General features: G+C 36.0%; 1 protein-coding gene across 1 annotated transcript in view; it reads right to left on the bottom strand.

The window, feature by feature from the left end:
- The window catches only part of SPAG16 (sperm associated antigen 16), a 905,158-nt gene that overhangs the window by 271,690 nt on the left and 606,064 nt on the right, over positions 1–27,404 (bottom strand). Inside the window, exon 14 of the mRNA XM_036858792.1 lies at positions 6,665–6,730. Coding sequence (XP_036714687.1) covers positions 6,665–6,730 — 66 coding nt within the window. The remainder of the gene's footprint in view (positions 1–6,664; positions 6,731–27,404) is intronic.

Here is a 27,404-nt window from a genome sequence, read left to right as displayed (position 1 = left end):
AAAGAAATATTAGCTCCAAGAATAATAGTAGTAGTAGTAATAATAATAATGATAGTAATAGTAGGAGTGGTAGGAGTAGAAGTGATAGTAATAGCATTTTCGATTTGCCAGGTACTATGTTAAACACATTATATGTATTATCTAATATTCACTGTTCTTTATATCATTCATTTTTACAAAAGAACTAAATGATTTACTCAAGATTATACATCTTCTCAGCCATAAAAAGGAATGAAGGAATGAAATTGTGCAAATTGCAGAGACGTGGATGGACCTAGAGATGGTCATACAGAGTGAAGTAAGTCAGAAAGAGAAAAACAAATATGGTATAATATTGCTTATATGTGGAATCTAGAAAAATGATACAGATGAACTTATTTGCAAAGCAGAAACAGAGACCCAGACGTAGAGAATGGACGTATGGATACCGGGGGGGGGGGGGGGGGGGGAGTCGGATGATTCACCACTATGTATAAAATAGATAACTAATGTGAAACTACTGTATAGCACAGGGAACTTTACTCAGTGCTCTGTGGTGACCTAAATGGGAAGGAAATCCAAAAAAGAGGGGATATATATACATATAGATGATCCACTTTGCTGTACACCAGAAACTAACACAACACTGTAAAGCAACTATACACACACATACACACGGTATATATGGAGCGATACACATGTGGGAGCTGGCAGGGCAGAGAGGAGGAGACACTGGTCTGCAGCAGCAGCTTCTACTACCAGCCCTTGGGGCACTCAGTCCTGTGCTCAAGCAATCACTGTCAATGACAAAGTGACTACTGAAGTTATAATTGTATTAAATTAATGCTAATAATTTGGATACTTTATTTTACTTCTGGCTGCTCGGGTAACGTTAGCCCTTAACCCAGCATATATGGTTTTTTCCCTTTTTTTTTTTTTTTTCTGTCTGGGTACAGCTGTAAAATATTTGGATATAGGAAATGTGTTATTCTTGCAGCCTTGATATTCATGGTGGATTGTAAAATATACATTTTCGTGAGATATCAAAGATTAAGATTATTTCGATAACATTATTTACAGATTTAAAAGATGTGGTTATCACAAGTCTGTTGAGGGGGAAAACTACTGCATAAAATAACTAACTTGGAATAAATATTTTGCATCAGTTTGGAAAAAAAATTAATGAGAAAAAAAAAAAGATTATACATCTTGTGAATGGCAAAGCCAGGATCCAAAATGTACTAGGAGACAAGTATAACTGCAATTGGGTAATTTTCCAGTGCTCCAAAGTTATGGAACACTATGATTTATAGAAGCTTTCTAAGGAGCAACTAATCGTGAGAATTATCAATAAATGAGTTTGTGTCTTGCAGTTCAATATCCACAGGACTTTGAAAGCCAGTAAAGTTGAAATAAATAAGATGCAATGATACAATGCTGTAATGAAATCCTTGTGCTTTCATTTGTCTAAAACTCTGCATTTATTCATCACATTTTTTAATATTAAGTATGCAAAATAAGCTATACTAGATGCTGGAGCTATTGAGCCAAACAAGATTTAAAATGTCCTTTTTCTCATTCCTTTTTACTGCTTTCCAGTGTAGAGAGATTTTTTTTAAAAAGTGAACAGACAGAAAGCCCCAAGACAATTGTGAACCATGACTGATCCTTCTGCTTCTGCATTGGGATTAACAGGGTCACAATGACTAATGAAAAGATGGGGAAAGGAACGAGTTAGGAGAAAGGGAAAGCAATAGTTTCATTTTTAGCATATTAAAATGAGATACAGATATTTAGGCTGAGATGCAAAATAGCTAACAGTGAGTCTGAAGTACAGAGTGGGATTTACCTAGAAATCATCACATGCAGATGAAATTAAAGGCCACAGGTTTGAGTGAGATGATGCAAGAAGAGAACCTGCTAGAGAATAAGATTTAAGATTGAGTCTTGATACAGTTTAGTATTTGGGAGTCAGGCAGTAGAGAAGGATCCAGAACAATAGTTTAAAAAGCTGTGAGATTTTACTTCTCAGGATTCAAGAAGAAGGTTTTAAAAGTAACTATGAAAAGTAAAGTTTAATAATAATGGAGAAATGGTCATTAGATGAAACAATATGGAAATCAGAGAGTTTCAGGGGAGTTGTTGACTTGGAGCTCATATTTGAATGGTTGAGGAGAAAATGATATGGGAGACTTCTGGGCAACATGGAGGAATAAGATATAATGCAGAAATAATACCACCACTCAAAAGTCAAAGAAATTATGGATATATAGATATAGATATAGATATACATACCTCTGAACTCAAATAATACATAATGAAACAAGGAAAGGGAAATTTAAAGTTAATTTAAAGAAAAAAACCAGTTTGTTTGTATAGTTTCCTCCAGTGTTTTTTAGTCTGTCCCAGTATAGACCAAAGAATGTAGATTTGCCAGTTAAGCATTGCAGAAAAAATGAGGTCAAATTGAACCAAAGTCCTTTGTGGTGGAATTGCCAGAATGACAACTGAGGAACCCAGGCTGGGATAAAATGGTAAGTGAAGGCAGAAAGGTGATAAGATGCTGAGTAAGATTTTAGCTGATTAGAGCTCTCAATGAAGTGGAAATATTGTACTGGCTTTACTTAGAGCTGGAAGACACGTATCTTTAGAAAAGCAATGCTTGAAATTGAGATTTTGGAAGTGATGCATTTACAATTAATGACAAAGTGCTCGCAGTTTGACTTCGCGAGTATGCGACTGAGGATAAAGAAGTGTTGGAGGAAAAGTGGTCAATAAGAAGGTGATCAGAGTGCTGCATGGGCCATATGTGTAGGGAAAGACAGTGATTCAGGAACTCTAGCCTTCAAAGAATGAGGGAGAGTGACCGGGAGCTTCCAGTAGTGAAGCACAGCAGTGAATCTACCTTAGGACTTCAGTGGGGTTATGGCACATTTTGATTTTAAAATATCTCATTTGATCCATGATCCATGACTTAATTCTGAAAGTCCAATCTGCCCTCAGTGACTTTTGAACTAAAGCTGACCTAGCCCACACTTCCTGGGGCAACTCTTTATCAGACAACTTGAATCCATAACCTCTGATACCTGTGGATAGGAAGCTCAGGGTAAGATACCTAGGGCTAGGAAATGCAGAGTGGACTAAATCTTTTTTCTATACTATCATATTTTATGAGTATTTGGCTTTTTGATTTTTCATTTTGATATCGTCATTTTGATTCTATGGTCATTTTGACATGCAGAATGTGATTGTTATACGTATTTCTGTTATTGATAGGTGTCCAGGCCAGCATGTTTTCCCTTATTACATAGATTCTCATCTTCAGAGAGCTGTGTTTGTCCTTTAATCTTATCCCATTACCCTTCCTCTCTCTCACACACCCTTCTACTCCATCCTCTAATGACCCATATACGTGATCAAACAATTCCCCTGTAATGCCACTCTCTGTTCCAAACACTTCCTTCACCTCCTTGGCCTGAATTACTTCTCATAGTTACACTCTTCTTCAAGTTCTCTAAAACAGGAAATTATTTCTCTTGCCCTCCACATGACTCAAGGCCAACAGAGGGGGTATCTACTTTTCTACAAATTACTATTAAACCCCTTTCCCTCTTATTTGTTTAAAACTCCCAACCGCTGTAAAGATAAAACTGATAGACTTCGCTCTCTTTCACCATATTCACGGCAGTTACAGTTTCCATGGAATTATACAGGTGGGAAACAAGTTAGAATTTGACTAGTCTTCTATTAAGGCTATATATTATATCATTCACTTCAAAATCAAAATATCCATATTTTATATAATTAGTTGCAATAAAGATATACACCTCTACATTAAAATAATCAATATAACAGTATTTGAATAAAACAACAGGTCAATTAAAAGAAGTGAGAATAGTACTCGAGGTAGGTCTGAAGTTTCCTTTCATGAGCTGGTTAGACCTCTAGAACTACTAGTAGTTTCTTTGATTCTACACAGCCTTTCAATTTCGTTTAATAACTAATGAATTGACACTAAATTCCCAGCTTGAATGTGTGAAATGGAGGTAAATATTCCCAAGGAAAGATGCACTGGTATTCTAAAAGTTGATTTATAGTGTTCACCTGGCCTTACCAGGCCGGCACAGCATAGGCATCCTGACTATGTGTCTCTCAGAACAGCTGGGAATGTCCACAGAGAGATAAGGACACCCACCCCACCGTAACATCACTCTAGAAGAGGACCAGAAAGAGTTTCTAGAAGGCTTGATGGAATCCCTACCCTAGTCAGACTATGGGTCAATTTCCTGGAAAACTGAAGGCCGGGGAGACTCCCACTGATAGGAATACCCTGCTCATTTTCTTGCTATGTATTTTTACATAGTTTAAAACAATCTTTTACTTACATTGAATTGTATGTGTCTATTAATATTATTCCAGTAATTACTGTCAACTTTTAAAAAATATTTTGGTTTTGCTTTACAAAATTGACCTAATAAAAAGCTTTCATAAGTCCTTAAAGTGTTTCATTAACAGATTACTTTAAAAAGAGGTTTTAAATAAATGTCTATCTCCAACAGAAAAATCGATCTGAGATGAAGACATCAGAGCCCTAATATTATAACATAGAAATAAAATTCAATTTATACAGCTTTACAGAACCATATATATATACTGTATATTGTATATTTGTTTCCATGATTCTTGGTTGCTAGCTGGATAACACTGAGTTTTACATTTTTTATTTCTGCTTACAAATGTAAAATTGTAGACTTTTCCTAAAATTGTGTTTATGTAAACAGCTGAACGCATTTTTAACTGGTAATGTAACTTGAATGCATATCCCTAAGGCATCAGACAATTAGCAGAGCTAATACTAAATAATTCAAATCTCTGCCTGCCATGTATGTACCGCATAATGCATTTATGACCACAACTTTGCCTGAGGTTTGAATGTGTACTGTGTCATGATGCCATGTCCTTGAGACATCCTGGAAGTCTTTCAGTTACTGCTGCCTCCTCCCTCTTGACATTCCCTACCAGGTACGTGAAATACGACAGTTTTCAAAACAGTTGACATGAGTGATGGAAAATTTTACTTAAGAGTGTCATTCATCATAACAAAACATCACTTCCTTAATAGTTTATTAACTATTTCCAGTGAAGATGAGATAAATTAATGGAAAAATTTAATGAGGCTTTGGGATATTGATTTGGAATAGTGTTGTAATAGTCCCTTTGGTATGAACAAAGTGTGTAAGCAAAAACGGGTTAGCCACTTTGATATTGGACACCTGGACCTCATATTCATTATCCTGCTTTTGAAATATACATAATTAACGTATGTGTCCCTTGATTGCTGACTGAGTAAGTCTAATTTGGCTATTTCCATATTTATTAATTTTACTATTTAGTATGTTAAATGGTACGTCTTTTTCAGCTATGATATTGCTTACCAAAATAAATGCCTGACTTACAAAATATTAGTTTACTTCATTTTAGCTTCTATTTAATTTTCCTAGGGTATGTGAAGCTCTAAGCCACTTAATAGATTTTTTAGCATAAATATTCTATCATGTGGGTCCATAGTGCTTAAATGGTTCTATACTCTGCTAGAAATAAAATCTTACTTGGTATTTAGAACTAATCCATAATATATTGGCTCAATAGAGTCAATCAAATGGAAATTCCTTACTAAGACAAATTTGTTAGAATTTAATTTTAGTTGAGCCAATCATGAACATTCCAGGGCTGACGACACCAGCACAATTTCAGTTGAGGTAAACAACATTCCTTTAGTAGAAATGATTTTTAGTGAATATTTTTCTCTCTCTGAAAGAATAACAGCATGATAGTAATGGAGTTTTGACTAAGCTGTCATTTTGAAGTTAGATGTAGGTGATCTATCCGATTTCTTTTTTAGCTAATTGGAAAAGAAAGAGTAGTATGGAATTAAGACTTACACTCTCCTGGGAACTTAGAGCCAAATTAAAATGTTAGCTATAATTAAATCATAGAGTTTGAAGGGACTTGAGAGGTCATCTATCTAGTCAAATTGCTTTCATCTGAGAAGGAACAAACTTAAATCATCCTTCCATGATTACTATCTGAACTCTTTTAGAGACAACCCCAATTGGCACAGAAACTCAAAGCCATGTTTAACAATCTTCATCACTGGTGAAATCATCCTGATATCTACATATCTCAAACTGCAGATAAATATTTATGCTATGTCATCAGTTTACATAAAGAAAGACATATGTGAAACCTGTCCATGAGGAACTGAAGAACTGTCAAATCAAGGTTGCTCTATTCTAACCTGAAGAAAGCCCCTATTTCTTTAACATTTTTTATAGGTTTCCTTTCAAGCATTTTCATTATTTTATGATTTTACTTTAAAATTTACAAGTTTATATCCCACTTACTTTCTTGAAGCCCACATTAGACAAAAAGCTTTTTAAAAATGTGGTTAAGTGGAGTTAAGTACAATAGGAGATTACCTCCTTGTTTCTACCACTGTATAGTGTGTGTGTTTTAAACTTCTGTAACCCTATACTACATATATATTTTTTTCACTGTTATAATTAATTCTCAAATTTGTTCTCTCACCCTGTTCATGTGCCAGTTTTCTCTGGAACTTCGTTTCATTAAAATGAATTTGTATATGTGAAGCAGTAAAATAATTTATTGGGAGAACTAAACTCACCCTAGGAGTGAAGGTGGCATCATTGATGGAATGCATGTGACCATAGAGGGACTGCTCACATTTACCCTAAGAAAACAAAGCAGAAATACAAATCAAATAAATTCAATTTAATATGTGAAAAGAAAAGAAAAGATAACAGATCTTATTTGTTTCAAAGTAATGTTTAAGTCCATAAATAAAACTAATACATACTCATGGGAGAAAAGGCTAGCTTTTGCTGTCAGCTACCATTCAGAATCAGACAGGGCTGTGCTGGTGCGTGTGCCAACAGCGTCAGTATCTACACTGAAATTCCAGGGTCCTCACTTTTATACCACTGAGCCGGTGGTGAACTCTAACTGATTCTATTCTGCAATTAACATAGCTTTCAAGCCATGGTGCCAAGTAGTGAAGCCCTTAGAGAAAGCCCTTGTTTTCACCACATTTTCCCCACTGCTGAGGGTGTGGAGTTCTTTCTCCTTTTCAATCACAAGATCACATTTTAATTCATAAACTTTCACAGTTTGGTATTAATATCATTACAAGTATAAAAAAAATGTTACAAATGTGCCCAGTAGTATTTTTAACAGAAAATAAGCATTTGTTTTGTGAAAACCATACTTTGCCCATTCAGGTCATCTTTTCCAAACAATAGCTAAAACTAAAATTCAATTTAACCACAAAATTTCCAAGTTTTAGTTTAAATAATTTTAAGAAAAATGGGCCCATAACACATTACAAAAAGAATTTAAATGTGGGACCTTTCATTTCGACAGTGATGTTCAAAAAGCATTCTTACCTATCTTAGGGAAATAACTCAAATCCCATAGAAGAACCAGGGAACAGAGAAAGTTATATCTGGAATGTTGTTTGTAGATTCTTGTTATGGGTCGAAATTCAGATTTCATTCAACAGTGTATTATTCATTTAACAAATATCTTTGAGCAATTAATATATGTTCAGCACAATTCTAGGTGCTTAGAATATGTCAGTGAATAAAACAAAGAACCTTGTCTTCACTGACCTTACATTCCAGGGGGAGAGGGAAAGTACAAAGGTACAAAGTGTGTTAGAAGATAAGAAATATTTTAAAAAGGTACAAAGTGTGTTAGAAGATAGTAAATATTGTGGAAAGAAGAAAAGTCAGGTAGGGTAAGGGGTGTCATGAGTCCTGAGATTGAAGGGCTAAGGGTAAATCCAATTATCAAGTAGAGTGATGGAGTTTGACCACGCTCAGAAAGCAGGGTTTGAACCAAGACTGAGGCAGTAAGGGAGTTAGGCAAGCAGACATCTGGAGGAAAAGCATTCCAGGAAGAAGAAAAGCTAGAACAAATCTCAATGTGGGAGTTTGCCTGGTGTGTTTCTGGAATAGCAAGGAGGCCACTGTGGCTGGAGAGATGTCAGTCAGAAGGAGAGCAGGTTTACTCAAAAGGTTTCATCTACTTTCATTCACTACCTTGTGTTTACTTAGTCCTAAACCATTTAAGGCTGGAGGAGAGATTACAGATAAGACTGCAGAATGAGATATTAAAGATACAGGGTCATCATCATGCCCCCTCATTGTTGCAGAACATTCATGGAATAGCTTGGAACTAAGTGGAAAGGCTTTGTAACTAAACTTACTCAATCCTCATTACTGCCATTGCATTCAGCACATTATATTTCAAATATCTATTTACAGAATTAATGCATGCTGTTAATCCCTTTGTATAGAATGCAAAATTTCCCCACATGAATTTAAAATTCATAAGAATATGTTGAAATACTTTGGCACCCTCTCAGGATTCCCCTACCTAGGCTCTTCTGGTTCAGTATCTTGATACTGTTAATAACATTAAACCAATTATGCTGAGGACTTCCAATCATCCAAATTCCCAAAGTAGAGATAAATTACTTACAAAGCCAAAAAGGCAAAGTATAAGATGTTATGGTTATCTTTCATACATTATCTTAGGAGCGTTTATGGTTAATTCTTTTGAGAACTAATATAAATAGTTAAATAATATTATAGTTGTATAGTGAGTGTTAATATTTTAAAATATTTGTTAGTAAATTTGTCTTAAAATACTTTTTGCATTAATAAAAGTTTTATGTTTGGTCCTCTTCTAAACTGAGAACCTCTCAACTATTTGATTAATTGGTAAGGAAAATGGAGTTTTCTGATTCAAATCCTGAATGCCAAGTTTTAATTCAAAGTAGAATCTCTAAGGCACTCTTGAAAAGCCCTGGAAATATGGGGTTATAATGGAAATGCTGATGGACCACATTTGTGCTGCTATAACAAAACCTGACTCGAAGATAAATGTTTCATGAATTAAGAAAAGTTAAAAAAGCTTTTCTATCCAGCTTTGTTTCCAAGATAAAAGTGAATCTACTCTCTTTTAGTGGTATAGGGAATATGTGGGTTACTAATATTCTAGTCTTCAAACAGCCTTAATCAAAAGCAATACCCACACCAGGGCATTAAATTTCAGAATATCTTCTTTGATGAATTCTTGTCAGAATTGCTTTCTTTCAAAGACGTGGAAAAAATGAAAAAAAGGAAAGAGTCTTACCAAAAAAAAAAAAATCATGTGACCTAACGTGTCACTGCTCCAGTATTTGATTCTCTTAGAGAAGCTGTATGCAATAATGGTTTCCATTATCGGCTCTGGGGATAAAAACATCCGGAACTTAATTCTTGGCTCTGCTACCAAATAGCTATGTGAACTTAAACAGGTTGCTTCACTTCACTGTGCTTCAGTTGCCTCAAGTAATTCTCAAAACAAATCTATAGGTTAAACGCTATTACCCATGTCCAATGAGATAATGATATTTAACCTATAGGTCTGTTTTGAGAATTAAATGAGATAATGCACGTGAAATGTTGGAACAGTGCCTATCACAGAGTAAGAGCTTACAAATATTAGCTCTTAGTACATGCTAGATAGGCCACTGAAATAGTGATGATGTCCAAATCAACATCTCTACCCTTAGCTACCTATCTGTCTCCTTAAAGACCCCACAAAGGAGTCTTATCAGCATCAGTGCTGTTTTTTCTATTTGTCTCTCAGATTCATTCCCCATGTGGCACTTCCCTGCTCTGTGCCCTGATCTCTACTAACTACATCACTGTGGGCTCTCAGGTTCTCTGTCTTCTGGTTGGATTCAGTAAGAGAAAACCACCAGCAGGATATGGAAGAGTGGAACTATATAGAAGATGGATAAATGACCACTTCAGCTCCCTTCCTGTTCAGCTGTGATTTTCTTATTGGCTCTGCCCTCTACCTAATTCCACTGCTTATGTTGTGCAGGTCCTCTCCAATGGCTACAGCTCACACTGTTCAGTAATGTTCTCCTTCCCCAGGCCCTTCAGACCTAGTGGCAGTAATAGCTTTCTATTGTTGCTAGCATTTGGGTGCTGTGAACCCTGTTCACATTTCTGTAACCATTCAACTTGAGTATACTCCATGTATCATCTGTTTCCTGCTTGTGACCTGCCTGATACAGCATGTTAGACATGATATGCAAAAGCAGACTTTTTGATTTACTACTTCCCAACTGCCTCTCTTGACCCTTGCCAAATCTTTCCCTTTAAGTAAATGGCATCACCAGTTGCTCAAACAAAAAACCTAGGCAGTCAAAAACCTGAGAATTGATTACCAACAAGGACCTACTGTATAGCACAGGGAACGCTGCTCAATATTCTGTGATAACCTAAATGGGAAAATAACTTGAAAAAGAATAGATACGTGTATAGTATAACTGAATCACTTTGCTGTACACCTGAAACTAACACAACATTGTTAATCAACTATGCTCCAATATAAAATAAAAATTAAAAAAAACACCTGAGAATTAGAAGAACTCTCTTTCTTTCCCTACCTCCACCCCACCCCTTATCCAGTATATCAGTTCCTTCCTCAACATACGCCCTTACTCCGCCCACCTCTGCTCTCCTCTTCTGTCACCACTCTGGTGCAGGACATCATCACATGGAGAAAGAGAACAGCAGGAGCACCCTTAGTCATCTCCTCGCTCCCACCCTCACCCTACTCGCCATCCGTTTCTCTCTCAGCCACTGAAGTGATCAATACAACCTGAATCAGATCATGCCATGCTGCTGCCTACAGCCATCCAAACAATTACCGTTGCACTTGGAATAAATTTTAAACTCTTTACTTAGTTCCAAAGGCTCCGTATTATCTGGCTTCTGTCTGCCTAGCTGACCTCATCCTTTACCATTCTCCCTTCTCACGCATTATGCTCCATGATTCTTTTCATGTTTTGATACGGTCAGGGCTTTCTGAGCAGAGTACTGCACTTGGATGTCAAAAGATGCTTGAATAGCAACCCTGAAGATGGAGACTTATGGAGAGATTTAGGGGTATCTCCCCCTGAGGCACTTGTTTACATTACAGTGGTGGGAAGTCTAAAGTCCTTCCCCTCCTCCTCCTATAGTGGATTTGCTTACATTTCAGAACAAAGGTTTCTCTTTCTCTTTCTACTGCAGTGGTGGAAGGGCACTGGGGTTCATAATGTGGTGGTTCCTTTCCATGGTACGTAACCCCACTGTACCCGCAGGGTACACCTGGTTCTCACTGCTTCTCCCCATGGGCAACTGGGGGATGGAAAATCAACATGAGCTGCTCTGTGAGCAAATAAATGGCGTGAGCTCTGATCCAGAAACCTCCTGTTTCCTGTCAGGATAAATAAATAACTATAGACACCAAAGCATAACCCTGTCACACTGGCCTTTCTGTTCTAACAGGCCTAGCATGTTCCTGCCTTTGTACATCCTATTTTCTCTACCTTGGATGTTTCCAGGAAGCTGTACACATGCCCTTGTCCTTCTTCCCATTCTCCTTTCAACTCCAATAGAACCTTTCCAGTGATGTCTGATATCAAATATTCTCCCCCTCTCTTATATCTTCTCATTACAGTAGCAGAAATTTCTGTGAAACTGCTTTCCTTTTCCTCTTGGGCACTCAGCCAGACTCAAGGTCAGGTGCGGCCATGTGACTGAGTTCTGCCCAGTGAAACGTGGGCAATTGTGAAATAAGTCCAACATGGGCCTGGCCTGCAAAATATCCCACACAATCCTTTAAGCTCTTTATTGTTGTCTGTTTGCAGGCTGAAGGCAGAGGAGCTTCTGGAATATGGCAGAGCACAGATGGAAGGAGTCTGGGTTTCTGAACCACCACAAGGAGAAAAGCCACCGGTCAGGACCTGCTGACTGGACAGTCTATGAATGAGAACTAAGCTTCTACTGTATTAAGCCCGTGAGACCAGCGTTTAACTGTTTCAGCAGATGTTGGTACCCAACAAATAGGTCACCCTGCTTTGTTTCTTTTGTATCACTCATCATTAACTAAAATTACTTAATGAAATTAATAACAATAATAAACAAGTAATAAAATTACTTGTTTCCCTGTTTATTGTTAGTTTTCCACCCACTACAATTAAGTCCCATAAGAAAAAGTTGTTTGTCTTTTCCACCACTCTATCACCCCCAAAGCCCAAGACAGCTCTGATAAGATTTCATAAACGGTTGTTGAATGAAAAAGTAACCAGTTACATGAAGATCACAACTGAAAACTGGAAAAAATCTACACTCACCAGATATGCTTATTTTTTGGTAAATAGCTTGATCTTCTTTCCAACATTCATTTTTTATCTTGATCAGTCATGACATGAAATGTACACTGTCTTATTCCTTCCATTCCTTTGCCATAAGTTGGTTCTAACCCAGTAGCATATTTAGCCACTGACTATGCCATTGTGTCTTAATGTTTTAAACAACTACACGGAGATAACTGATGACTCCAGGTAAAAAAGGCAGCTTTACATTTACTGAGTGCTTATTACGTACTTAAAGTGTTGTGCTAAGTGCTTTACTTTCATTATCACATTTAATTCTCAGAACAACTCAATGAGATGGGTACTATTGTAATTCCCATTTTGGAGATGAGAAAACAGAAGCACTAATCCATGATGGCAGAAGCAAAGAATGCCAGAGCCAAGATAGTACCTCTGTTTTGTTGCAAAGTAATCTAACATTTTATGTGCAAGAAATTGAAGTGAGAAGATGGAGGCAACCTTTTAGTGCCATTTGCTAGTTTTTTTCCAGTGTTCTTCCTTTCTGGTAGATGTGTATCTCCTGGCCCCCCCGTGGTTGTGTGGAGCCATGTAATGAGTTCTGGCCCAAGAGTTGTGAGTGGAAATGACATGTAGTGCCCTTCTCATGCTCTCTCCAACCATGCCTTTCTAGCATTTAATTAGAGGTACAACACCCTCCCTGGATATCTTTTTCCTGTGGCAGAAACCAGTACCATTCAAGGTGGCTGCGAGATGATCCTGGATCCCAGGTGAGTGTGATGAGGAGAGCTCTCCCTTCCAACTCACGGAGGACACAGACCATGAGCAAGATATAAATGTTGCTGTGATTCGGAGACTGTGTTGCCGTAACACAACCTAGCATAACCTGACTGATGTAAACGCTATGGAAGAAGATTAATCTTACCTCTTTAATTATTAAAAGCTTTTCTTCTATCAATAGTGCCATGTGAAAAGTTGAAAAAAATACTAAATACTTACAGAAGCCTAATACTCAAAAGTTTAAAAACTCTTAAAAAATTAGGCCTAATATAAAATAATGAAATAATCATAAAATATAAAATCACAAATAATCATAAAATAAGCAACCAAACATACCATCACTAAAATCATTAAAGGACTGAGGTTCACAAACTTCCCTTCTCATTATAACGACTTATTTATTTAACCAATGGATTCAATATTCTTTTGAAAAAAAAATTAACAAACTTGAAAATATAAAATGAGCCTTCCCAACTCAGAAGATTTTGTTCATTTTTTTTGTTTTTGTTTTTAAACAAGGCTGATATTAACCTTTTTCCTCCTGTGTAACAGACAAAAAACGAGATTCAATAACCAACACAACTACCTTCTAAGACTCACCTAACCTACTTTTGTCTCTATAACCAACACAATCCAAAGTAAACTCTTTACGAAAACTGGATATGAGATCAGCAACTGGGTTTGCTCAATGGATATAGCTCTGACAAGTATAATCTTCCTCACTCATGTATACAACAAATTCAGTTTTGTTTGTTTGTTTCATATACTGAGTGGTGGTCTCCTCCTTTGACACCACAGCGAGGTTTAAGGGTGTGTTAGTTTGGGGCTGCCATAACAAAGTACCACAGACTTGGTGGCTTAAACAACAAAAAATTATTTTCTCATTCTTTTGAAGGCTAGAAGTCCCAAGATCAAGGTGTTGGCAGGGCTGGTTTCATTCTGAGGCCTCTTCTTGGCTGTATAAGGCTCTCTTCTCCCTGTGTCTTTACATGGTCTTCCATGTAAAGATAGATAGCCATCTATCTGTATGGATCTGTGTTCTAATCTCCTCTTCTTATACGGACACTAGTCAAATTGATTAGGGTCCAACCCAATGAACTCATTTACCCTTAATTGCCTCTTTAAAGACCCTATTTCCAAATACAGTCAGATTCCAAGGTACTAGGGGCTAGGTCTTCAACAGGAATTTGAGGAGACATAATTCAGCCCATGACAAAGGGCTGGAGATATCTTAATACCACTATGCATAAAATATCTTAGGAGTGCAATAGCCATTGTGGCATTAGATGGTTGCAAGAGTTAAACTGTGACATTATTTTACAGTATTTATTGTATTGTATATAGAATTTACATAATTATGTAAATATACTTTGAGCCAATATGCAATCTCAAAATGAAAAGTTGTATTTTTATGTCATATTTGGGCATATAGCTAAACAGATGAATACTATGCATGCACATAATGCAGTGGTTAAGAGCACAGGATCTGGAGTAACACTGACTGAATGTGAATTGAGGCTTTGCTGCTTATTGTGTCTTTGGAACACTCTGAGACTCAGTTTTCTCATCTGCAAAATAGGAATAATAAGAGTATCTACATGATGGTGAGGTTTAAGCTAATTCATGTAAAGTGCTTAGACTGCTGCCTGGACACAGTAAGTGCTCAGTAAATGTTAATTATCGCATAGTAACAATATGCAGATTATAAATTTTGTGATAGCAGGATGACATCTATTATCTTCACTGCTTCATAATTATAACTGCAGAGACGTGCTGCCTCATGAGAGGTATTTAATAAGTAGTTTTTGAGTTAGTACACACACACACACACACACACAAACACACACACATAATAAGGCCATTCATAGGAAAGTTATTAAGTTTAGTACGTTTGCCCTTCATCAACTTTCTTTTCTTCACATGACCTCTGTGTTTTCAAGGCAATTCAGGCAAAAGGGTTAACCTCTCAGGACTTTCGATTTTACAAAACAGTCCTCATGGAGAGGAACTATAGGAAATGGAGCCCTAATAATTGAATTTCACACCCATTTGACCATTGCACAGAATAAAATTTTGTGCACTGATGTTTCTTGCCCACAGCACCCCTTGCACTTAGCCATCCCTCAGCCCTGCAGTACAGAGGCACTGTCTCCTCCTAACATTATTCCTGTGTATACTTCTAGAAAGTAATTGCTTATAGTAAAATAGTTTTAAATTTTTAAGGAAAAATTCTCTAAATAAAACTTACTGAAGTTAAACAGGATTATATTGTGCAATTGTGTCCTATGAGTTTTTAATTTCAAATTATGTGACCAATGAAAAGTACTAGTAAAGAAGAGAAAGCAAACTGTGTCCAAGGGTGAGCAAAATTAAAGTTGAAACCAGCTTGAGAAAAATATTCTCCTACTCACTACCAGCAAGACGTAGCTTGTTTCTATTATAGCTACTACCTTAGTCATCAAGTTTAAAAATTAATGTCAAAGAATTTTATAAAGATCCTTTTTTAATTGAAAAGGGTCAAATACTTAATATAATAGAAAAATTTGTATAACATTGACATTTTCTGCAAATCTTTTTAAAAATAACTTCGTAAAATCAAAGCATTTTAACTTTATAGGTTTACAAATTGTTAAAGAAAATACACTCTATTATTATTATTGAAATAATCCCACTGGCATATAAATTGGAAACAGAATAATCATTAACGAGGTTCCTGGTTTTTGTTATTCCATATAAATAACTAACCATGTCTGTGAAAGATTGATTGCAGCTTTTAAAATGTTTGCTGAATGCATGTGTAATTAAGATGAGTTAAATATGCAAATCAAGCCTAATTAGCTTCATTTATTAATGTTAGTTTGCCTTGCCTCTACAAAATTTATGCTGTGAATTTTTTTAGCACATAGTATTTTTGATTTCTCTGTTCTAGGCTAAATTGCTGAACAACAAGATCTATTTATTTATTTATTTTTTACAGAAGGAGGAACAGCTTTCTCAAGGGGTTCTGGGTACCATTTAGAAAGGAAGGTTTAAAAAAATGTTCCCAGTAGCATGAAAACTAAGTTGTTATTATATATATTTCCAACTACCTTCCTTTAGATTATATTTAATTAATTCCATTTCATGAAAGCAAACCTTCTGGGAACTTCTTTTGATGAAAATGAGCCTTCAGTCACAATATGTCCAACATAGTGATTAAGTAGAACATAGAGACTGGGTAGAGCAGGCAGTATCAAATGAACCAAAGTTGCCTGTAGAAGTGCCTCTCTCTTGAGAAGATATCTAAGTTCTTCTGTATTAACAAAACAAACCTCTATATGTAAGACCACCAGCCTCATGTAATTCATGTGGAAAACATTGTCAGGCATTTACAGGAAACATAGTTATAGGAAACAATGCAAAGGATATACAGTATAAGGCAGAGGGAAACACAACTATTAAAGTTCAGAGTCAATACCACTAGCTCCTGATAAGCGAATGGGAGGAAAAAAATCATATCTCAGGGCAAATAGATTTTAAATTTCCACACTTCTCTTTTTGCTATTTAATTCTTCTCACCATCGTACTCTGCAATTGAAGTTTCCAAAATTCAGAATATTGTTTCACATTATTATTTATTTTATTGCCTACTTAAGGGTTTACTGTTATTTTTAATAAAGATTTCTTTTTTCCAGTGGAAAAGAAGTCCTTTTTTCAAGGTTTCTGAGGACATATACACACACACATATATATGTATATATATGTGTGTGTGTATATATGTATGTGATTATTTTTTCCTAATTGTGATTATAAAAACCCCATAACATGAGATATACCCTTATTATATCAAGGTGGAGTCAGGAGTTAGAAACCATGCCATTTATTCCAAAAGAGAATTTAAGATGGAAAATGTTATAAGAATAAATTTGCTAACCAGGTAGCTGAAAGTGTTAAAAGAGAACCCTAAAGTATCCTAGAGGTAGTAACTGTAGGAAGCCGCTATAATTGGGCTGAGAGACCAAAGGGAAGAGGTTTGCGTTATCAAATCTTAAAAATTTAGAAGAAGGGTTTAAACTCAGACCTCTGAGGGGGGCCTGCTTAGCTGAGGTTAGTGTCTGAAGAGAAGGCAATAATGTGATGAGGACTGTTCTCTTTGAAGATGGCGGCAAGTCCCATTTTATAGTAGAGTCTGGAGTCAGAGAGCAGTAGCCTGGACATGAATGCCTTAAAAACAAATATGATCATAGTTTCAGAAGACTAGCATATGGAGATCTTCACAGTAACTCTTTCGACTCATTCCCCTTTACCCTATTCTTTCGTATTTTAATTCTTTACTCCAGTCAAACCAAATTTTGGATTGCTTTATTGCATTCCTGACCTTATAAATGCTCTTCTAGTAACCTCCCATAAGTGTCTTCTCTACTTTTTAAATGCTCAATTCTTATGAAAGACTCAACTGAAGTACCAACCTCACGTGAAGCATTTTGTCAACTCCCCCACTCGGCATGAATCACTCTCTTCTCTGTGTTCCGAAGGCCCTTTAGTTGTACCTTTAGAACAGCACTTATCACATAGTTTGTCAGTCTGCTTCTCCAATTATAGTATAAGATCACTGAAGAGAGATATTGTTTTATTCTCCTTTGTAAACCCAGGACATAAATGCATTCCTTGGCAAGAAGCAGGTACACAATGAATAATGGAAAAATTAATAAATGAATGTATGGAATGACACTGACACTTTGAGCCTGAGTCATGAGGAAATAAAGTTGTCATCTACTGAAATGGGGTATAAAGAGTAAGCTGAGAAATTGGGGTAAAGACCCAATGAGTTTAGGTCCAAGTGAACAGTTATAAATATGAATATGAAGTGGGGGAGTGGCAACAACTTTACATTACTATATACCGTCAGGAGCTGAAGTCTAGTGGGAAAGAGAGGAGAGAGACAATGTGAGAACTAAAGAGAAAAACTTGATATTTATTTTATTGATGAATTATAAATGAGGCATTTCCATTGACTTAAGTGGAATTTAAAAATGCTGTGAGGTGTGAGAAAAAAAAAAGTTAAGTCTGCAAATCTAGGTGATTCTTTCAAGAATAATGTGCCAAAGAGAGAAAAGAAAAGTCATTTCAAGGAGTAATAGGATTGAGGATTTTGTTTTCAGTTTATTTCCTCGTTTGTTGTGTCTGTGTTGGCAGGCAGAGAGAAATTATTTTGCAGAGAGGGAGAAGTTAAACATGGAAACAACTGGGAGAACTTTATGAAATGAGGTCTCAGACAGAGGAGCGACTGAGAAGGTTGTGAAGGATTACTAAGGGAAAAAGAATGGTTAATCCTGAGAGAGAAAGCACAAAGGAAGAGAAGATGGATAGAGATAAATTTTAAAGTAAAGATAAGAAAAGTGAAGACTGTAAATGTCGTATGGCCTCCTCAAAACTGTAGGAGCTGTTTATCCATTGAAAATTTGGGAGGGGATGGATTTGATAGGACAAGGAAGACAAAAAGGAAAAAGTAGGGGAGATTACTGAGTGGAGGCAGCGGAAAAACAGCCTGAAAATTGCAGTAGACCTGAAGCAGTAGGAATCCATCAGGGCCCCAAAAGTCCAGGGACTTGGAGAAGGAAACAATGTAGTTAAGAAGGATATAAAAGATCTTGTGTCTTCAAGGTGCAGATACATTTAATGAAAGGAGGTTAATAAAGAGAAGTTTATTTATAGAAAAACAAGGTTGAGTGGACCTCTTAGGTGAGGAGATTGTTAAATTGCTGTGGGTGGACTCAGGCATAAACAGGGAAGAAATAGATAAATCCAAGTGGTAAGAGCCAAATGGAGGACAAGTGGAAAGTTTCACCAGGTCCAGCTGCAGGACATTGCAGCGGTATCAAAACCAAGAGCAAGGGGCAAGAAAACCAGGAGGAAAGCCAAGGATCAGAGCCAGAAATAAATAATTGAGCCAGGATGTTGAAGCTAAAGGTGAAGGACAATTAAAACAGTGCCCAGAACTTGAGTAACCTGATGTAGAGCCAGAGAGAAATGGCCAGAAGATCATGTCCTTAGTGGTACAGCTTTCTTGAGTTCTAGTGATTATAGTGAGATGGTCCCACTTGCCCCACCCTCTTCTTCCTTTCTTCCTTTAATGCAGCCCTCCTAAGGGTGAGAAAATAAAATGAGTGTGGGAAAAATACACTAACAATGTTGTGATTTGAAGCAAATTTGAGAGGTAGGCTGAGAGTCTTGTAGGTACTGGGGTAAGGAAGGTGTATTGGGTTCCTAGAGCGGCCATAACAAAGTACCACAAACTGGGTGGCTTAAAACAACAGAAATTTATTCTCTCACAGTTATAGAGGTTGGAAGCATGAGATCAAGGTGTCAGGCGTGTTGGTGCCTTCTGAGGGCTCTGAGGATGATTTGTTCTATACTTCTCTCTTAGCTTATGATGGTGGCTGGCATCCTGGACATCCCTTGGCTTGCAGCATTCCAATCCCTGCCTCCATTTTCACATGGCATTCTTCCTCTGTGTCTGTCTTCTCCTCCTCTTCTAAGAATACCAGTCATGTTGATTTAGGGTCCACTCTACTCCAGTGTGACCTCATCTTAACTAATTACATCTGCAAAGACTCTACTTACAATCTAGTACCATTCACAAGTACTGGGGGTTAGGACTTCAATATATCTTTTCTGGAGGACACATTTCAACCAACAACAGAGGGTATGTTATAGGTAAGATTTAGTTAATGAAAGCATTTAAAGAACTATGCATCTTGGAGCCTTGGTGTGATCCTACATCTGGAAGGGTCCTACTTCTGAAGATGTCTCAGTTGAATTGTGGTTTTCAGTGAGGAGATAAAGGAGAAAGTTGGTTACCCTAAATAATACATATATGTCCTTACATGATTTAAATTTTATGTACATAAATATATGTTCCCATTTATTTTATATTACTTTATAGCCTTGAATTTGAAAGCATCTAAGAGAAAATTGCCTTATACAATAGTTCTCAAAGTGTGGTCCCCAGACCAGGTATGTCAACATCATTTGGGAATTTGTTTGAAAAGATTCCAGACCCACTGGATGCGCCTAGTCAATTTGTGTTTTTCCAAGCCTTCCTGGTTCTAAAACCAAGTCTGGTTTTAGAACCAGATAATTCTGCTTAGAGAACCTTGCCTGTAATTAGGGAAAGTAGCTGTTAGGTGAAGGTTGTGTTTGTTTTGGCTGAAAAGCTTTCATCTTGAAGAGTCTGATTAATAAAGAGGATCAGTATAACACTGTTATCTTGAGTTATTCATAAAAATTTTAAACCTTTCATGTGGTTAGCATTGTTTTAAAGGTCTTGTTAGTTCATTAGATCTTATCTGAGAAAGTTCTGGGACTGGGATCTCTTACTGATGTCTACTGGTGGTTTTAATGCTTCAAGTCTTCAGATCATTCTGCTGCCAATAAGTCCTTGGCCTCACTTTTGTTTTCCATATGCCAGGTGCCCTATATGAGTCATATACTAAGTGAGGTATTTGATTTCTTATGAAAATCTTATAAATATTATCGCCCTTTTAAAGGATGAAGAAAAACAGATACCAAGAGGTTAAGTAAATTGCCGATATTTACACAGCAAGGAGTGACAAAAAATAGATTCAAATCCAATTTGACTGACTGCAAAGCCCATATTCCTTCAACTACACTGCTTCGCTTCAATTTAGAGACCTAAACAGCTGCTTAAACTAATCAGAATTAGTTTTCTTTTCTAAACTCTCTTTACTCATTTAAAACAAAAACAAAAGATCTCGGCCTTGGGTTAGGGCTGAAAAGATTCAGTCTCTTCTTTCTGATGTTCTCCTAGATTCTTCTGAATCTGCAATCTGATATGATGTACACACTGTCTTTCCTCTAGTCAATGGAAAACTTAGCTGTTTTTCCAATTTTCCCTGATTTGAATTTTCAACAGGGATAGCTAGATTGTAGGTATTGTTTGAATTTTATTGGGAAGTTAAACACAATGATTAAGTTTTTGCAATAACCCCTCCCCTGGAATTCTAACTTTCTAACTTGGCTCGTGTAAGAATTGCTAAGAGTAAGGGAATATTAAAACTACAGTAAAATTTAGCATTTTAAACATCATGAATTGAGAACAAAACAAAGTATTTAAACGAAGTGCTTTCCCTCCCAGATTGTGAAATGATTATTGCCAAGGGCAGGGACATATAATTTGTTTAGTATTTATAGCCCTTCTATGGTGCTCTACATAATGTATGCTTCATACAGTTTGCTGAATGCATTAAAGGGAAGCAAAGAAAGATAAATAGTGCCTTCTGATAGTGAGGTGGGATGTGAAGAAAAGTTAGTGATTTATTTTTTTTTCTCAGTGGTTGAAAGATCTAATTTTGAAGGGTTTCATGTTTTTCTATATTGTTTTCTATCTTGCTGTGGTTATCTTTACTCCTAACTATGCTTAGATGTCTCTTAGGCTTATAAGAAGCAATGGAAGAGCAGAGATTTGAGGTGCCTTAAAAGATCTAAACACCAATCCCACAGGTCACACAAAGATTGACTGTCAAGCCCTAATCCATCTTCTCACTGGTTGCTGCAGCCTTCCTCTGTGGTGAATTCAGTGAATTGAACTGAATCAGTGATTGTATGGTTCCTGGAAATCCAAAAGATATGCCTTGCAAGGAAATAATTTTGATAAGGGCATGTAATTATACCTCAGAGCTATGAGATGTACATTGAAAATAATTACATCCTTAAATTTTCTAGAGAAATATCCTAGTTTTATATTTACATATATAACATGTATCATAAATATCATATATATAATAAATATATATATCACGTCTACCTCAATCTACAAAAATTATTAGTTTTAATAAATTTCCCAGTAAAATGATTTTTCTCGCAGTTATCAATATACCATATTTATTACACTTCATTTGATCAGATCCATTCAAGTGCTGGAGAAGAGGCAAAAATGTAAAAGGGAGGCATTTGCAGTTATCAGAGCCACAGGGAAGGAGTAATAACTTACAGAATAATCTTTGATGACTACACTTAATTTCTGTCAGATATCTTTTGGGGTGTCTGACCTGATGGCAGTGATTCTTTCTCCTCAGGAAACAAGCTTCCTGTACCCTCTGAGCCACACAATCATACGGATGGGACTCTAGCAGATATGTTGGGAGTACTTTGCCTTCCTTCCCCATGAACATCGAGTCGGAGGGGGTCCTGGAGACCATCTAAACAATAAGCAGCCTCTCCTAGTCTGAGTTCCCTAGAAAATGGAGCCTGAAGCAAGGATTGATATGCTAATGCTTTACTTGGGAGGTGCAAACCCAGGGCAGCTCAGGTGAGGAGAGAGAGATGAGGCAGGACAGATGGGAAATGAGCCCTCCCTGCACTGCCTCCTATGTACAAAGACAGGCGCGTTGCTCAGCAGTTGCATCCCTCGGCATACATCGTTTCTGAGGACAGGATGCAGGAAAAAACTTTGGCTGAATACTCCATGGAAGGGAGGGAGGACTGAGATTCAGTTAAATTTTGCTTCTTGGAAATCAAAATCCCCTATATTTCTGGGGTGCACCAGCTAGGTACTTTGACAGCCTTGTGGTATACCTAATTCCACACCCTCCAGTGTGGTGTTTCATTTAAGTCTGAAAGTAATCAGTAGAGTCAGAATTCTTGGCACATGGCTAGTCTGCCTGCCTGCCTGGGGCAGCCAAGGGGAGGGGAGAGCTCAGCGCTCTCAGGATAAGTGACTGGATGGCTCTGGCACATCAGTGCGGTCTGACTGGTAGTGCTGGGGCAGTCAGTGAAGATGCACAGGGTTTGTACTTGAAACAATCCCCATTTCCAAAACTCAGAATAAGGACTTAAATTCTACTTTCATGTTGCACTGGCTTCTTGGATGGATGACACAGAAAACCCAGAATCTGTGGTGTAAACTTTTTTTGTCGTGTGTTCAGTGGAACAAATAAAGTCTGTGTGTAAAAGAATAAGGAAGACGTGCAGGTAGGAGCAGAGGCAGGAGTGAGAGGGCAGACTCTCAGGAGCCCTGACGGCTTCTTATTCCTGGATCTAGTACCTTATAAGGCACAGTTGTATTCTTGCCCTTAGGTACCCAGAGACTTTTGTGACCTGTTATTTTTATTAAATAATATTTCTCTACTTGCTCAACTTTGTTTATGTTTATTCGTATGCGGAGTCAAACGGTACGGATGGTCTGTCCACACCATCAGATCATAAGACACAAAACAAATATCTTCTCGGCCTCCCTTAAATATTCTTTGGTTTCTTGATTCTAGGTTCTCTTCCCTTGTACTACACCCTCATCCCAGGGGCCTTGATTCATGCCCATAGCTTCCTTTGCCAAAATGTATGATGACTCTGTAACTTACATCTCCAGCCCAGATCTCCCTAAATTCAACTTGCTATTGATCATGATACAATTGGATGGTCCCCTTACACTGACTGTATCCCAAACTGAATTCATCCTCTTCCACACAAACCTCTAACTCATGATCTGACCCCTGCCTACTTATTGACTTTGCCCTACTGAAAGCAAACTATCAACTTATATGCCATTGTGGTTGAATCCCCACAATCATAGTCCAAGAATCTTGTACAAGAACTACAAGAGGCCAAATAATTTGCCAATACAACTTGAAAGTAATAGACTCAGTGTTTGAACGCTTGTTTACAAGAATCTGAAGCCTGTAATCTCTTTATTATAGCACAGGGTCTTTCTCAAAACACACACACACACAGGAATAGAACTAAGAAGGATTAAAATTCACTGAGATATCCTAATTTTCACTTTAGGCTAATTTCTTAATTTTATTTAACTCTCAGTTATGTCCTTATTTTAGTGATTGATTTTAATTTACAGCTAATTCTCATTTATCAGTATGTTTGATCTTTTTGGATGAATATTGTCGTAAAATACTTAATCTCCAGATAGCTTCTTTCTGTTATCCATATATTGTAGATATAATTCTTCAGGATCAGGTATGTGTCTAATTTTAATATTGGGCAAAACAAACTCTAATCAAGAAGATAAATATGCCTCAGAAATCATGCAAAGCATTCTAAATTTAAATAGAAATGAAAATGATTCTTAGATTATCCATACCACTATTTTCCATTCATTTAAGATTGAATATATATGTTTCTGTGTGACTCTGTATTTGAATATATACTATATAAGCACATATTTAAATATATAAAATAGATAGTCACATATAAAAGTACATTCAGTTACAGACATAACTTATTTTAATGTTTTTGATTCCATATAAGGGAATGTGACTGAAAGAAATTTTCTTTTGCTAATCAGTTGTAATCAAGACAGGAATCTTTACTTAAGAAAATTAACAATTCCCTTTGAAAAGTCTAAACTCAAGCACAGTTCTAGAATTTACAATTGTTTGTTTCTTACTGCACACATCAGAATGCATTTTTCCTTAAGCATGACACGTAAAGATACAAAGAGCCATGATGATGTATATTGAAATAAAAATAAATCAGTTTCACTTAGTTATCATCACATTTGTATTTCCTTGTCTTGGACTTAATGGGTGTGGCTGCATTTGAATTTTGCTTCTATCTTAAAGACGTACGTTTTATTTTTCCCCAGAGGGTGTGCAGTTTCTCTCTGCATATTTCTATTTTGTTTTGTAAGAAAACATTTTTATTGAAGTATATAACATGCATATAGAAAAGTGCTGAAATCATAAGTGTTTAAATAAGAGTTTATGCCAAGTGAAAACACCAAGATGAACTTATAGATCATTACTAGGACCTAGAAGCCCACCTCACGCCCCTCCCAATCACTACCTCCTCACACTGTAACCACTATTTTGATTTTTATCAATACAGATTTGTTTTTTTCTGGTTTTGAATTTTACATAAATGGAACTACTAATTACGTACTCTTTTGTGTTTAAGTTTATGCTTATAAGATTCATCCATGTTGTGTGTAGCAGTATTTCATTATTTTTCATTGTTTTATGGTATTCCAATGTATGAAGCTACTCTGTTTATTGACGGATTTTACTGTTGTTGGACATCTAAAGTTATTCTAGGTGATCGTTATTACAAATAATGCTATATGAATATTCTTTTTCCACTTACTCTACACCCTTGCCAACAGTTGGCACTTCTCTTTTTTTTCTTTTTGCTTTTAGCCATTGTAGTGGTTGTAGGTACCTCATTGTGTTTTTAATAATTTGCATTTCCCAATGACTAATGATGTTGAATACCCTTTCAAATGTTTATTAGCCCTTCAAATACCTTCTTTTTAAATGTCTTGTTCAAATCTCTTACTCATTTTTTTAAACGGAAATTTTCTTTTTCTTAAGATTTATAGGAATATTCTTATGTCTCAGGATTTTTTTTTTTTTTTTTTCAGATATTTTCTCTGACTCTGGTTGTCTTTTCTTCATAATGGTACTTTTAATGAATGGACATAACTATTTATTTTTATAATCTCCAGTTTATCAATCTTTGCTTTTAGTAGCAATATATTTTGTGGTCTGTTTAATAGAGCCTCTCCTACCTAAACATCAAAGATGATTGGAATATCCTTTTCTATTATCTTCTAGAAAATTTATTGACTGGCATATCATTTTTAGGTCTATAATTTACTGGAATTAATTTCTGTGTATTGATGAGTTTGGTGCAGTAATTATTATTTTTCATATAGATATAAAATGGTTCCTGCACTATTAGTAAAAACTATTCTTTCACTGTATTTTTTTTAACTTTTTATTTTATATTGGAATATAGGTGATTAACAATGTTGTGTTAGTTTCAGGTGTACAGCAATGTGATTCAGTTATATGTACATATACACGTAACTATTCTTTTTCAAATTCTTTTCCCATGTAGGTTGTTACATAATATTGAGCAGAGTTCCCTGTGCTATACAGTAGGTCCTTGTTGGTTATCCGTTTTAAATATAGCAGTGTGTACATGTCCGTCCCAAACTCCCTAACTATCCCTCTTTTATCGCATATTGGGTCACTTTTTCGTTCAGCTTTATTGAGATATAATTGACAAAAATTGTATATATTTAAGGTGTACAATGTGATGATTTGATATGCATATATGTTGTGAAATGATTATCACAGTCAAGCTAATTAACACATCCATCAGGTCACAGTTACTTTTTTTGGTGATAATACTAAGATCTAGCAAATTTCTCTTAGCAAATTTGAAGTATACAATATAGTATTACTAACTATTGTCATCATGCTGTACATCAGCTCCCCAGAACATATTCATCATATAACTAAAAATTTTTACCCCATGACCCTTTGAATTTCCATATGAATTTTAGAATCAGCTTGTCTTTCCATAAACAAAACTGATGGGATTTTTTTTTTAATTGCTATTGTGTTGAATTTATAAATCAATTTGGGAAGAACTGACAACTTTATGATATAGCATTCTTCCAGTGCTTCTTTCTACAGGGCATATTCCAACATGTATTTATGTCTTTTAAAATTTCTCTCAATAATATTTTGTAGTACTTCCACATCATTCATTAATTTCTAGGTATTTGGGTTTTCTAAAATGCTACTTTAAGTGATATCTTACTTTAAATTTAATTTTCTAATAATTTGTTGCCAGTATATAGAACTACTATTTATTTCTGTACATTGACCTTACATTCAGCAACTTTTCTAAAAGGAATGAAAGGTCAATAATTATCATTATAATTTTTAACTTTATGATAAAAAGTAAGAACGGCCTAATACGTTTCTGTGTGTTCAAATTCACACATATGTTTAATGGTTGTATATATATGACTATATTAGAAATGCAAATATTAAAATGTTATAGGAACCAAATCCAAATTCATTTATAACCAAAATTTAGCTTTGGCTCTTCCCTCCTCTTTTATTGTTGAAATGAATTATGTTTGAATTAAAAAAAAATTTTAATCCTAGACTTTCTAATTAATGTACATTTTCTTCTACTTTTTCAGAGAATGATGATTTTTATGACATCACCTTGGATTCCATTTTTAAAATATCTTAAATGTCCATCTTCAAATACCTTCATTTGGTCACCTAAATTTCTATGAAACATCTAAATTTTTATCTTCAATTACCTGTTTTATTAAATTTATGGCAATTTTATTCAATAGCAGATTTCACTAAATAGCAGATTCCCTAGTCCAATATCTCCCTTTACTTAAGTGATGGGTAACTGATGGAAACAATCCTGATTAATAATATTTTGAGGCAGATTTGTATGCAAGGGTAGTGGGACCGTTGTGAGTGTGGTGTGGTGTGATGTGATATGTTTAACAAGAACATATCTCCCAGCAGTTTTCTTTAATAGAATTTGAGACTTTGAGACAATAGAACACTATTTTAGGCATTAGAAAGACAGGCCAGAAATAGCAACAAATTTTCTCATATTATTCATTAGATAT

The sequence above is a fragment of the Balaenoptera musculus genome, chromosome 7 (assembly GCF_009873245.2).
Source record: "Balaenoptera musculus isolate JJ_BM4_2016_0621 chromosome 7, mBalMus1.pri.v3, whole genome shotgun sequence".
Classification (NCBI taxonomy): Eukaryota; Metazoa; Chordata; class Mammalia; order Artiodactyla; family Balaenopteridae; genus Balaenoptera; species Balaenoptera musculus.
This window is presented reverse-complemented; position numbering and strand designations above follow the sequence as displayed.